The 15,000-nt window shown below is 37.0% G+C and overlaps 1 protein-coding gene across 1 annotated transcript in view; it reads right to left on the reverse strand.

The window, feature by feature from the left end:
• Positions 1–1,662: 1,662 nt before the first annotated feature.
• The window catches only part of LOC144977551 (pre-mRNA-splicing factor ATP-dependent RNA helicase PRP16-like), a gene marked incomplete at its 3' end in the record, with an annotated part of 60,673 nt that continues 47,335 nt past the window's right edge, over positions 1,663–15,000 (reverse strand). Inside the window, 6 exon segments of the mRNA XM_078922890.1 lie at positions 1,663–1,781; positions 3,696–3,791; positions 5,279–5,404; positions 8,385–8,519; positions 11,637–11,691; positions 13,468–13,616. Coding sequence (XP_078779016.1) covers positions 1,663–1,781; positions 3,696–3,791; positions 5,279–5,404; positions 8,385–8,519; positions 11,637–11,691; positions 13,468–13,616 — 680 coding nt within the window.

Raw genomic sequence — 15,000 nt, forward strand, 5'->3', positions numbered from 1 at the left:
GGTCAGTTAGTAGAGCATTTCCTTCACAAAAATAAATAACAATGTGAAATTGAAAGTTAGCTTCAAAAATTTACAAAACGAAAACAGATGTCTCATCCTACATGTGAAGTGTTGGTGTTGGCTAAGGACCTCATGTAAAGCGCTTTGAGCACGTTTAGAGGATATCGTGCTATATAAAAGCTCAAGCTTTTTTTTAGTTTTTGTTGTTTAAAAAAAATTAATTAATATGCCAGCACAAGAACGTCTCGTTTCAATCAATCTGTATTGTGTATAATTGTGTATACCGTTTTGTGATTACACTCGACTATTTTTTTTTTTTTTTTTCGATGACTACGATGTTACTAGTGTGCATCTTGTGTGAGTGTGTCTATGTCAATATTGTATTGTTATAAATGTGTAACTAAATGACAAATTGCCACTTTTTCGGGGACAATAAAGATATATTATTATTTTTATTATTTTATTATTTTTTTATATTATATTATTATTATTATTATTATTATTATTATTATTATTATTATTATTATTATTTTTATTATTATTTTATCCTTTTTGAATACCAGAAGTAATCAAATAAAAAAATAAATAATAATAAAATTGAGCTTTATATAGCGCAATATCCATTAAATGTGCTCAAAGCGCTTTACAAGGAGTCCCTGCTCAACAGCAACATTTAACATGTAGGACGGGACATGTCGCCTGTTAGGCGATATTACAATTTTTCGGACAAAGACAACGCTATTAACGGCCAGGTACTCATTTTACACCTGAGTACGGTGAGAGAAAGTGAGTAAAGAGCTTTGTCCAAGGACTCAACTATGTGCCAAGCGTGCGAGGCTCGAACCCAGGACCTTCCAATCTGAAAGCGAGTGTCATACCACAAGACCACATAGCCGCACAAGTAGACAATGTGAAGTCTTGAAGGAATAAAGAACAGAAAAAATAGGAACTGGGAACTAAGCAAATAAGAATTTTAAAAGCGATTTATGATAGCATGTATGTGCTCAAAGCTTGAAGAAATAAATAATAACGTGAAGTTGAATGTAAGCTTCAATTTAATTACAAAAACAGATCAAATGAACGTTTCGGGTTTCCCCTTTATCAACAAAACAGGATGATTGATGCAACACCACAGATGAATGAGATGAGATGAATGCCACTACCACATCATCTCATTCACCTGTGGTGTTTCAATCATCCTGTTTTGTTGATAAAGGGGAAACCCGAAACGTCGTTTGATCTGTTTTGGTAATTAAATTGAAGCTTACATTCAACTTCACGTTATTATTGATACCATGTATGGAGTACAGTCAGAAAAATATTTGAAAAAAAAAAAATAAAAATCAAACTTCTCTTGTCTTTGACACTGTATGCTACAAAACTTGTCAGATTTTTCAGGTAAAAGATGTAGCTGTTGTCATGAAATAAGGTCCAACCGATAGCCAAGTTGATAGAGCACTCACTTCATACACAAAGGGACCGAGATCAATCCCGGGTGAGGTAGAGATTTTTTTTCTGACCACCCAGCAGCGATTTGGATAGTTGGGTCTGCTAGATCTGGCAGAAAGTATTTTGTGATAGACTTACGTCCTATCCAAAGGGTAGCTGGCAGTTCCTATAATTTGTCCAAGAAATGAGGTAGTAGAACAAAGAGACACTCACGTTTTTCCAGCCATCTGCATCCGATCCCGTTGTTCTTTTCTGGCTTTTATCAATTCCTCCGCCATCTTCATCTCCTCCTCCATTGCTCCCATCTCATCTAGCTCTTGTTTCTTTCTCTCCTGAAACAAATGAATGAATACATGGATGGATGGATGGATGGATGAATGAATGAGGGAATGAATGAATGAATGGATGAGTGAATGAATGAATGAATGAATGAATGGATGAGTGAATGAATGAATGAATGGATGAATGAATTGAATGAATGAGATGAGATGAATGAGTGAATGAATGAATGAGTGAATGAATGAATGAATGAATGGATGAGTGAATAAATGAATGAATGAATGAGTGAATGAGTGAATGAATGAATGAATGAGTGAGTGAATGAGTGAGTGAATGAATGAATTGAATGAATGAATGAATGAATGAATGAATGAGTGAGTGAATGAATGAATGAATGAGTGAATGAATTAATGAGTAATTGAATCAGTTTGGTTTTTATTTTCGAGAGAGATTCCTAACTTGAAACGCTAAACATTTTGGTTTTGTGTGCACCGTTGAAAAATGTAGAGTAATTTGAATGTATCAAATGAAAATGAAAAACATGATTTTAAAAGTAATACAATTAAAACATGATAAATTTAACAACAATAATCTTATCCAAAATTTTAAGCATTAGAAATCGTTTAAGATGAATAAATGAATGAATGAACGATCTAATGAATGAACTAATGAATGAATGAATGAATGATCTAATGAATAAATGAATGAATTAAGGATCTAATGAATGAACTAATGAATGAATGAATGATCTAATGAATAAATGAATGAATTAAGGATCTAATGAATGAACTAATGAATGAATGAATGATCTAATGAATAAATGAATGAATGAAAATGAACTTAAAATTGAATATTACCAAAAAAATTAGTCATTAATCTTCATCAACCCATTTTCGATCAACTCAGTTCTCTATTAGAAAGTATAAATGCAATAACCATGTACAAATCCATTGATAAAGACTTTAACAAATTACAAAATACAAAAGCTTGTCCTGTCTTGTCATTAGGTTGCAACTCCGTGCTTCGAAGATAATTGCAACTGTGTGTATGGTGAGAATAAATAGTATGCACTTGGCTAAGAAGCTCATAACATATAACGGACGAACACACAAAACTGTGTGTATCCATGAACTTTTATAGTCGGGTTAATACAGCTTAGTGAGAATCACTCACAAACGCGGATGGCAAAATACAATAACAAAGGCTTGAGTGACGTCATCTTCATTCTATCTATAAATAGACATGCATCAGCTGTTGTTTTGATTTTATCAATTTCTCTGTCAAATTCAAATTGGCCATTTAATGTTTTAATATTTTCAGGCAGAGAATTCCATATTCGGATGGTGCTTGGAAAAAACGCTGTTTTTGTTTGTTTTTAAGGGTTTTACGGCGCTTGCAACACATTTAGGTTATATCAGCGCCAGTAAAAAGGAAGAAAATGGGATAGTAAAAAGGTCTAGAAGTACAAATAAAGCACCCAAGAAAAAGTAAGACATAGGGGAACTGGGAACAAATAGGGATCAGATGTAGATTCCAAGAGCACACCATCAATGTACTTAGTTTGAGATCACCTATAAGTCTCATCCAGACACAAGCACAAAATCCAACAAAGAGGAACACACTCAAATGCTTACATTAAACATTCAAAATAACAAATATAATAATACATAACGGAGAGATGATTTACAAGGAAAAAAATATCATCTCTCAAAACAATAACTATGCATTTGACTGTTTCCCTCCCAGCCAGGACTCCGACGAGGGCCAGGAAAAAAACAAGTAATCCCATTCCAAGACAAAGACAGAAAGCATGTTGGATAACAGATATAAGGCGATAGAAGACACAGTATGGACCTCCCTGTTGAGATGAGCATTAACTCATGACTGCAGGACCTTGTATGAGTGCTGTTTTCCTTTGTTTTGCATAATGGCTATCAATTGGGATTGTAGAACAATGTAAAACTAACCTGCCGAGACTTTTTAGCGTCCTTGATGCTGTAAAACATGGGCCCTAACTCCGCCAGCCAGTGGCCATCCACAGCTGTTACACATTGCATGTATTCCTGGAGAAAGGAAGACAAATAAAATGACAACATTGTGCTTCTGCCACAGGAAGCAAACGAAAAATTTGTATGAACTCCAAAAAAGGGTTCTAAACTTATTTTTAGAGATTATCACAATAAAATGCTCTAGAAATGATGCAGCATATTTCTTTTCTTCATTCCCCAACATATTGTGGACAGCGTAGTTCACCGATATGGTCTTTGCTTCGTACCCAAAAGGTACTGAGTTCGAATACCCTCTGCGCACTGTGTGGCCCTGAACAAGTCACCTTGCCCAGTTCATTTTTGCGGCACTGCACTACAAGACTACAGCTGATGCCTGGGTTATTCTAGTCTTCCCTTGGAATAGACTCTGAAGACAAACTTCCCCTATGGCATGAATAAAGGGAATTTATTTATCATTTATCTATTTATCTTATTTGCTTTATTATTTATTTAGAGCGGCTATGTGGTCTAGTGGTATGACACTCGCTTTCGGATCGGAAGGTCCTGGGTTCGAGCCTCACTCGGCGCATAGTTGAGTCCTTGGAAAAGACTCTTTACTCACATTCTCTCACCATACTCAGGTGTAAAATGAGTACCTGGCCGTTAACAGCGTTGTCTCTGCCCGAAAAAAAAATTGTAATATCTCCTAACAGGCGTCATGTCCTGTCCTACATGTTAAGTGTTGCTGTTGTCCAGGGACCCCTTGTAAAGCGCTAGCTATGAGCACTTTTAGTGGATATTGGGCTATATAAAAGCTCATATATATTTTATTCATTGCCTTTATTTTTGAATGCCTAGTTGGTGAGGGAAAGCTGTTGTTATCTTCAACTATGTCGGAGGCCTACACTTTATAGCCTTGCAGAGGTGTGGTACCACGTCAAGATTCTCTCTTGCTGATGCAGAATTTGGGCAGCCTAGTTCATACAGAACACATGTCCATGAGTGCTAGCACCAAATTGCTGAAAAGCCAGCAGATATTAAAATTTCTGACCACTCAAATTTTAAGTTTGTACACATACAAATACATTTACCAATATTGGAGGAATTTCAACTACAACCATAACCATCACCACCACCACCACCACTGCCCCACCAACAATAACAACTACACGACCACCACCACCACCATCACCACCCCCAACAACAAAAACAACAACAATAAAACAAATAAAAACAAAACAAACAAAACAAACATTTTAACTCACTCAATCCTAGACATTTTTGCTATTTTTCAAAATTGGAAAAATTGTACTTAAAAATGAGCATGTATATAAGATAGTTTTATTAAACTATCATTAACATGCAAAAACTATAAAACATTAGCTTTTGTTACTACACCTATGATTTGTCTCATAAAAATGTAATATATAGGCATGGGGTAAAAGTAACCCGGGTAAACTACGGATATAGTCAGCGTTAGGGTTGAGTGAGTTAAAAAATGACAACAACAACAACAACAACAACAACAACAACAACAACAACAACAACAACAACAGCCTCACCTTGGAAGTCATGACCAGTTCGTGGTAGACGATGTAATCTGGTGTGTAGCCCATTCCAAATAAGGCAGAAGTTGGGTGGAGATGGCAAGGCATGCCCGTTCTGGTATTCACATACTCTCCAAGACCCTGGAATGAAGCAAAGAAATGATGAAACACGGGAAGGACGACGTTAGGTGTTGGAATTGCTTTTTTTTTTTTAATTGAGCTTTATATAGCACATTATCCACTAAATGTGCTCAAACCGCTTTACAAGGGGTCCCTGGTCAACAGCAACATTTAACATGTAGGACGGGACACGACACCTGTTATCCGATATTACAATTTTTCGGACAAATACAACGCTGTTAACGGCCAGGTACTCATTTACACCTGATTACGGTGAGAGAATGTGATTAAAGAGTCTTTTCCAAGGACTCACCTATGCGTCGAGCGCGAGGCTCGAACCCAGGACCTTCCGATCCAAAAGCGAGTGTCATATCACTAGACCATAGTTTCGGTAAATGGCCTGAACGTACAAATGCCTATTTGTGACCCCTCGTCTCAAAACAGTATTATGTCGGGATGGACCAGATGCTACAAAGTCAAATTATAGTTAAACTGGTCAAAAATATAAAACGTTGGTATTTAGCACAGTAAAATATGATATATTCCTTCTCCTCTATAAAGCAGATAAAATCAACTTAAGCATCATATTTCTGGCTACAAATTCCATTTTCAACATCTTAATCATCCCGACTTAATACCATTTTGAGACAAGGGGTCACATTTGCAGGTCTGATAACTGAACGCAATTAAAGGCTTGCTTTAACATTGCTGTAATAGATAATATTATACATTGTTTGGAGAGTATTTCCATTAAAACAGTGAGCCCTTAACAGTTTGGGTTATAAGACCTGCAAGAAGAAGGGCATGTCTGCCAAAACCAAAAACCCGATTTAAAATAAATAAAGCATTAAAAAAAAAGGTTTCAGCAAAAATAAATCATAAAAAAAGGTTTCAGAATATAACTAAATGATAAGAAAAATACATCTGAAAAAAACCCCATTAATTTTCTGAAGATTCCAGTCTGTAAAAAACAAACTCAAAATGCACAATTTTCACCATTTAAAAAAAAAAAACATGAATTTTTTGTTTAAAAGTAACAAAAAAAAGTAGTCTTCAGAGCCATTACTCCCATGGAGCTGGAGCTTATCCCGGTTTCTATTGCCTGAAATGGACAACAGCAACTGGATAGGGACACTAGTCTATCTCAAAGTACTTTTCACCAGATCTGACAGACCCAGCTACCCATTCACTGATGGATGGACAGGGGGTCTGGAAAAAAAATAATATCTCGACTTCACCCAGGATTGATCTCGATCCCTTTGCATGTGAAGCAAGTGCTCTACCAACTGAGTTATCAGGACCCTAATTGTTGGCTGTGGTCTAACTCAAATGGAATATATTATCCATTCTGGGTCAAATACGCACGATTTTGTTTATTTTAATGTAAAAATGAACAAACTTTCAAAAGGTAATTCAAATCGAGAGCATTAAAATCCGAATTTAATCTAAATCTTAATCTAAATATTATTTTACAGGTAGTGAAGTTGAAAAAATATAAAATTTGAGAACTGTTGCTTGAGACCGTTCCCATACATCTGACCATAACTTCATGAAAAAATCACCCGATTTACTTCAAATAAAGATTAAAATGATCTGGTTGAGCATATTCTTTCAGAAAATGAAAAAAAAATAAATGCAAATCCAAAATTTTCACCTTCCGACTGATTATGTCATGCACTGATACACACACACACACACACACGCACGCACACACACACATATATATATATATATATATATATATATATATATATATATATATATATATATATATATATATATAGTATAATACCGATTAAAAAATAAGCATTGAGTTGAGGCCACTTTGGGATAGACTAGTGTCCTAAATCTTCCACCCATAAGATTACGAAACAGTTGTCTCCCTCAAAGGTCAAATGAGACAAGATAATCATCATCACCCTTATTATGTCACATGTACAAACGTCATACAAATTGGGAGACAAATGGCACATTGATCGAATTTTCATTTGTTTTTAAGAAAGAATTTTTTTTTTTTACATAATCTATCATAACACCTGCAGATAATGACATTATCCTGATACTTCTGCAGTTTTCTTTTATTTGTGAGGCTACGTGGTCTAGTGGTATGACACTCGCTTTCGGATCGGAAGGTTCTGGGTTCGAGCCTCGCGCTCGGCGCATAGTTGAGTCCTTGGAAAAGAATCTTTACTCACATTCCCTCACCGTACTCAGGTGTAAAATGAAACGAACACTGTACAAATGACTGTATCCCTCTAAGATAAGGACTCCAGCAAGGGCCAGGACAAAACCGCGAGAAACTCAGAAAACAGACGCAGAGGGATAGAAGACACAGCAAGTGACCTCCTGCAGTTTGATTACATAGAATGACGATTAGATTAAAAGAAAAAAAAAAGGATTTAAGGTAACTGGAAAAAAAAATCCAAACATTGGCACCTATCATCAGGTACTGAGATAAAGATTTGCCTTTTTACAGTTGGGGTTCCGTTTTACTCTTTCCATCAATATCACAAATTTCTTAACATTATCACCAAGAGGGCAGTAACTGCGATGTGACCCAGGCTTCAGTGAAGCACGAGTCAAATTGAACTTACTGCTCACTTAGTGATAACAGTAAGATCTGAAGTTATAACCAGATAAACAATGATATAATTCTTAATTAATATAGTAAATATTCAGTTTTCCTGTTATAAAGTTAAGTTGTCCATTTTGATAGATCATCATCATGATTGTCATCATCATCATCATCATCATCATCATCATCATCATCATCATAATTATCATCGTCATCATCATCATCGTCATCATCATCATTGTTGTCATCATCATCATTGTTAATATCATCATCATCATCATCATCATCATCATCATAATTATCATTGTTGTCATCATCATCATTGTTAATATCATCGTCATCATCATCATCATCATCATCATAATTATCATCGTTGTCATCATCATCATTGTTAATATCATCATCATCATCATCATCTACTCCTACCTTTATCCTGGCTGCCTGATGGAAGTAGGCAGAACAGACACATTTACGTATGATGTCCCAATCCGTCCCACAAGACACCAGCGACATCTTCTGTTGTTCCATTATCTCTCTCAGCTGGGACTGGACCTCACGAACCTGGATTTAAAAGTCATTCGATAGAAATACTATTTAAAAAAACAAAAAAAAAAAAACCCAGAAAAAACTTGATCTTTTATATAGCGCACAATCCACTAAACGTGCTCAAAGTGCTTTACAAAGGGTCCCTGGATTTAAAAGTCATTCAATAGAAACACTATTTTAAAAAAAAAAAAAAAAACCCAGAAAAAACTTGATCTTTTATATAGCGCACAATCCACCAAACGTGCTCAAAGCGCTTTACAAAGGGTCCCTGGATTTAAAAGTCATTCAATAGATATACTATTTAAAAAAACAAAAAAAACAGAAAAAACTTGAGCTTTTATATAGCGCACAATCCACCAAACGTGCTCAAAGCGCTTTGCAAGGGGTCCCGACCAACACGTAACATGTGGAATGAGACAATGCTGTTCACGGCCAAGTACTCATTTTACACCTGAGTATGGTGAGAGAATGTGAGTAAAGAGCCTTTTCCAAGGACTTAACAATGCTCAGAGCGAGGCTCGAACCCAGGATCTTCCGATCTATAAGCGAATGTCATACCACAAAACCAAATAGCTGCACAAAAAACAAAAACAAATAAAAAAGAAAAAAAAAGAACAAAAACATCAAGAAGAAGGATGATCACGTTGCCGTCGTACAGGAGCTTGTGCGCTGCCATGACCCTGAAGGTTATACCAGCCTAGATCCAATCCTGCTGGAACAGCTGAAGATGAGTAGCCAGACCAAGAATGATCCAAACCGGCGTCCAGACAAGGTTATTCCTTCTCCTGGACCCACACCTCCAACTCAATAAAAAAATGCCTGATATGTGAAGACCAATGAACAATTAGGCTCCTCCTCCTCCTCCTCCTCCTCCTCCTCCTCCTCCTCCTCCTCCTCCTTCTCTTCTTCTTCTTCTTCTTCTTCTTCTTTCTTCTCTTCTTCTTTCTTCTCTCTTCTCTTCTTCTTCTCTTCTTTCTTCTTCTCTTCTTCTTCTTCTTTCTTTTCTTCTTCTTCTTCTCTCTTCTTCTTCTTCTTCTTCTTCTTCTTCTTTCTTCTTCTTCTTCTTCTTCTTCTTCTTCTTCTTCTTCTTCTTCTTCTCTTCTTCTTCTTCTTCTTCTCTTCTTCTTCTTCTTCTTCTTCTTCTTCTTCTTCTTCTTCTTTCTTCTTCTTCTTCTTCTTCTTCTTCTCTCTTCTTCTTCTTCTTCTTCTCTTCTTCTTCTTCTTCTTCTTCTTCTTCTTCTTCTTCTTCTCTTCTTCTTCTTCTTCTTCTTCTTCTTCTTCTTCTTCTTCTTCTTCTTCTTCTTCTTCTTCTTCTTCTTCTTCTTCTTCTTCTTCTTCTTTTCTTCTCTTCTTCTTCTTCTTCTTCTTCTTCTTCTTCTTCTTCTTCTTCTTCTTCTTCTTCTTCTTCTTCTTCTTCTTCTTCTTCTCTTCTTCTTCTTCTTCTTTCTTCTTCTTCTTCTTCTTCTTCTTCTTCTCTTCTTCTTCTTCTTCTTCTTCTTTCTTCTTCTTCTTCTTCTTCTTCTTCTTCTTCTTCTTCTTCTTCTTCTTCTTCTTCTTCTCTTCTTCTTCTCTTCTTCTTCTTCTTCTTCTTCTTCTTCTTCTTCTTCTTCTTCTTTCTTCTTCTTCTTCTTCTTCTTCTTCTTCTTCTTCTTCTCTTCTTCTTCTTCTTCTTCTTCTTCTTTCTTCTTCTTTCTCTCTTCTTCTTCTTCTTCTTCTTCTTCTTCTCTTCTTCTTCTCTTCTTCTTCTTCTTCTTCTTCTTCTTCTTCTTCTTCTTCTTCTTCTTCTTCTTCTTCTTCTCTTCTTCTTTCTTCTTCTTCTTCTTCTTCTTCTTCTTCTTCTTCTTCTTCTTCTTCTTCTTCTTCTTCTTCTTCTTCTCTTCTTCTTCTTCTTCTTCTTCTTCTTCTCTCTTCTTCTCTTCTTCTTCTTCTTCTTCTTCTTCTTCTTCTTCTTCTTCTTCTTCTTCTTCTTCTTCTTCTTCTTCTTCTCTTCTTCTTCTTCTTCTTCTTCTTCTTCTTCTTCTTCTTCTTCTTCTTCTTCTTCTTCTTCTTCTTCTTCTTCTTCTTCTTCTCTTCTTCTTCTTCTTCTCTTCTTTCTTCTTCTTCTTCTTCTTCTTCTTCTTCTTCTTCTTCTTCTTCTTCTTCTTCTTCTTCTTCTTCTTCTTCTTCTCTTCTTCTTCTTCTTCTTCTTCTTCTTCTTCTTCTTCTTCTTCTTCTCTTCTTCTTCTTCTTCTTCTTCTTCTTCTTCTTCTTCTTCTTTCTTCTTCTTCTCTTCTTCTTCTTCTTCTTCTTCTTCTTCTTCTTCTTCTTCTTCTTCTTCTTCCTTTTAAATCTGTAACTTCCAATTCAAAGATTCCACAGACCACAGTATTTTCTTTCATTATAATTATAGACGTGAGGCTATTCCACTGTCTCAATGTCGATGGTATGAACGAGTACAAGTGGACACCCACTCTTGAGTGGGGGGGAATCATAAACTAGGATGGCTTCCTCTTCTTTTATTGAATACCACCGAGGGTTAATTTCTCTTAAAGAGCTGAAAAAATGGGTGTAGGAAACAGTGCCAGACAAAGCAAGACAGAAAAATACCAACCCCCCCCCCCCCCCCAAAAAAAAAACAAAAAAAACAAAAAAAAACAATTAAAAATTAAAAAAAAAAAAAACTATCCCCAAAAAATCAGTCGTCCTCTTTATCTATCACCAGTGCCTACTCCTTAATTTCTCAGTTTGATATTTTCAATGGTAATTTCCCTTGGCCGTTTAGGCCTTTGCAAAATACTGTCACTTTGTCTTGCTGTCTTCTCTGTTTTAGCGGGTTCAAAATCTAAATAATAAATAAAATAAAATAAATAAATAAATAAAATTCCCTTTATTCATCCCCAAAAGGAAATTTGTCTTTAGGGTCTATTCCAAGGGAATTTGGAATAACCCAGGCGTCAGCCGCAGAGCAGCGCCGCAAAGTGAGCTAGGGCGAGGTGACTTCTTGCTCAAGGCCACATAACGCAGCGGCGGGTGATCGAACTCGGTACCTTTCGGGTAGGAAGCAAAGACCGTACCACTGAGCCACGCTGCCCCTTAAAATTTTCAGTTTGTTTCAGTTTTGTGTTTAGCAGATTTTCGAGTGTCAACACTTACTTTCCTCATGGCCTTGACGTGGATGAAGTGTTCATTGCACCAGGTGGCTGAATAACTGGCAGGGTGGAAATAAAAAATAATGAATGTATGTTAGAAAATATATATATAACATATTGGTATTATATATGACGTTTTGATCATTTCCTTAGACCATTGTGCGGCTATGTGGTCTTGTGGTATGACACTCGCTTTCGGATCGGAAGGTCCTGGGTTCGAGCCTCGCGCTCGGCGCATAGTTGAGTCCTTGGAAAAGGCTCTTTACTCACTTTTTCTCACTGTACTCAGGTGTAAGATGAGTACCTGGCCGTTAACAGCGTTGTCTTTGTCAGAAAAATTGTAATATCGCCTAACCGGCGGCATGTCCCGTCCTACATGTTAAATGTTGCTGTTGACCAGGGACCCCTTGTAAAGCGCTTTGAGCACATTTAGTGGATATTGCGCTATATAAAGCTCAATTATCTAAAAAAAAAAAGGGTGTATGAAACAGAGACAGCCACAGCAGAGAGAAAAATACAAGGGGGAAAAAAAACCAAAACAAACATCTCCAAAAAAAAAACCAGCCTGCCTGGACTGGGGATTGAACCTCATACCTCTTGATTACGGTTCAGACGTGCTGGCTGCTACCATTACAATAGGGAATGAGATTAGCGGAAGAGTAGCGTCCCTTGATTGGAAGTCACGAGCGGAAAAGTTATTAGAGAGAGAACGTCATGTTGGTTAGTTGTGAGGCATGAGACACTTCACCGAAAGAGAGACGCATGCGCAAAACCATTTTGACGTTCTCTCTGTAAAGTGACGTCCAATCAAGGGACGCTACTCTTACGCTAATCTCATTCCCTATACACGTGTTATTAGATATTTATCTAACATCGGTGCCTGCTCTTGAATTTATTGTCACTGAGACTGTTGTAGTGCATTTTTGTAAAAAAAAAAAAAAAAATGTGCAAAGTCAAACTGTGAACCTCAGTTCTGGACCCTCTGATAAAGACACTGTTAAAATTAACCCCCTGGAGAAGGATGGAAATAAATTGATGATGATAACGATGATGATGATGATGATAATGACCATGACGACGATAATGATGATGATGGTGGTGATGGTGATGAGATGATGATGATGATGAAGATGATGATGTGGATGATGATGATAATGATAAGGGTGCTGACGATGATGATGATGATGATGATGATGATGATGATGATGATGATGATGATGATGATGATGATGATGATGATGATACCGACAATGACGACGACGAAGAAGAAGAAGAAGAAGAAGAAGAAGAAGAAGAAGAAGAAGAAGAAGAAGAAGAAGAAGAAGAAGAAGAAGAAGAAGAAGAAGAAGGAGAAGAAGAAGAAGAAGTGAATAGGAGGAAGGAGAAGAAAAGGAAGGGAAAGAGAAGGAAGAGGAGGTGGGGATAGTGGTTATGGTAGTGGCAGTGTTGGTGGTGATGGTGATGTTGCTAGTGGTGATGGTGTTAATAGTGATGATGTTAGTGGTGATGGTGTTAATGGTGATGTTAGTGGTGATAGTGTTAATCGTGATGTTAGTGGTGATAGTGTTAATGGTGATGTTAGTGGTGATAGTGTTAATGGTGATGTTAGTGGTGATAGTGTTAATGGTGATGTTAGTGGTGATAGTGTTAATGGTGATGTTAGTGGTGATAGTGTTAATGGTGATGGTGCTAGTGGTGATGGCGTTAATGGTGATGATGTTAGTGGTGACGGCGTTAATGGTGATAGTGCTAGTGATGGTGGTATCGATGATGGCGCACAGTGGTCGGTAATGTGAGAGATGCACAGCACAAGAAGTGACAAAATTCCAACTGACCCATTCCTCTTCCACTGCTGATAGACGTTCAGGTAGGTCAGATGGTCACTCTCTGGCACCATGAACTTTTCCCTGGCCGCGTCGGAGTCCTCTTCTCTCCCCTTGGGCCGGTAAAAAATGGCGGGAACGGATAACATCGACACGATTGTCTGGAAGGAAAAAATAAAATAAAATAAAATAAAAACAGAGTTTAGTTAACATTAGTCCTTCAGACCCATTTAGCCCATAGAGCCGAAGTTTATCATTGTTTTAAAATTATGAAGTGAAATGGACTGTAGGAATTGCTTGCTACCCTTTAGAGAGGATGCAGGGGGGGGGGGTCAGTAAAAAAAAATAACCTGGCTTCACCCGGGATCGATCTCTGCCCCTGAACGTGTGAACGAAGTGCTCTACCAATTGAGCTATCGAGACACCCTATAGATAGTATGCGCTTGGCTAAGAAGCTCATAACATTGCCATCTGGAAGTATAACGGACCAACACACAATACTGTGTGTATCCATGAACGATTATAGCCAGGTTAATACAGTTCAGTGAGCATTACTCATAAACGCGGATGGCAAAAAACAATAACAAAGACCTGAGTGACGTCATCTTCGAACTATCTATAGTCATCACTCAAATGTACGTGAATGTAGAAAAGGGAGTTCCGATAGCTCAGTGGGTAGAGCCGTCGCCATCGTTAACTAAAAGCCTAACACTGACCAAAAAAATGACGTCAAACTGCCAGTCTTTGGCCACAAAAGAAAACAAATCGTGAGTTGTATTCAATAGTTCAACCAATGAAATAACTTGTTTCCACGAACACTACTAACGACAACTCACTAGGCGGTGCAAAAACCAAATAATGACGTCAAAATGCCAGTCTTTTTGGGTTTCAGTATCAGGCTATAACTTTAACGATGGCTTGGGTAGAGCACTCCACTAACTTGCAAAGGGACCAGTATCAATGTCAGGTGAAATACATTTTCCCCGACTCCCCAGCGGTATATTGAAAGTAGTTTGCAATAGACTTATATCCTGTCAAAGGGTAATATGCAATTTCTACTGTATGCATATGATCAATGCTCAACCCTATACAGAATCAGCGGCAAATCCCGGCTCTGAAGGCAAGGACTTTGATTTTATGGTGGGAAAAGGAGTCTTGTTCACGATGTAAAAATACATACAGAGTCGCGATGGGATACACCAATTGGGCAATCACATTCCTAGTTTAATACGCCAGGTATTTATAATTGATCCAAGCCATTAATTACTTTTTAAAAAACAACATTGAAGGCATCATAAGTTTTGGCAACAACACGCTATAATATGTAACAGTGAATGATATAATCAGTCGGATGGTGAAAAGGTTTGAATTGAGATATTGCCAAGTTTAGTTAGAAGGTCAATTTTTATTTTAAAAAATTAGTTCTTGTCATAAATGATTAAGTCGACCCCTTTTTGTACATCTTTGGTAAATACCAAAGCTTAATTTCACTTCTAAATATTTTATACAGCTCGTCAAGTTGAAAAAGTATGAAATTTGAGAAAT

Source organism: Berghia stephanieae, chromosome 7 (assembly GCF_034508935.2).
Source record: "Berghia stephanieae isolate SIO BIC M18660-M18661 chromosome 7, UCSD_Bste_1.3, whole genome shotgun sequence".
NCBI lineage: Eukaryota > Metazoa > Mollusca > Gastropoda > Nudibranchia > Aeolidiidae > Berghia > Berghia stephanieae.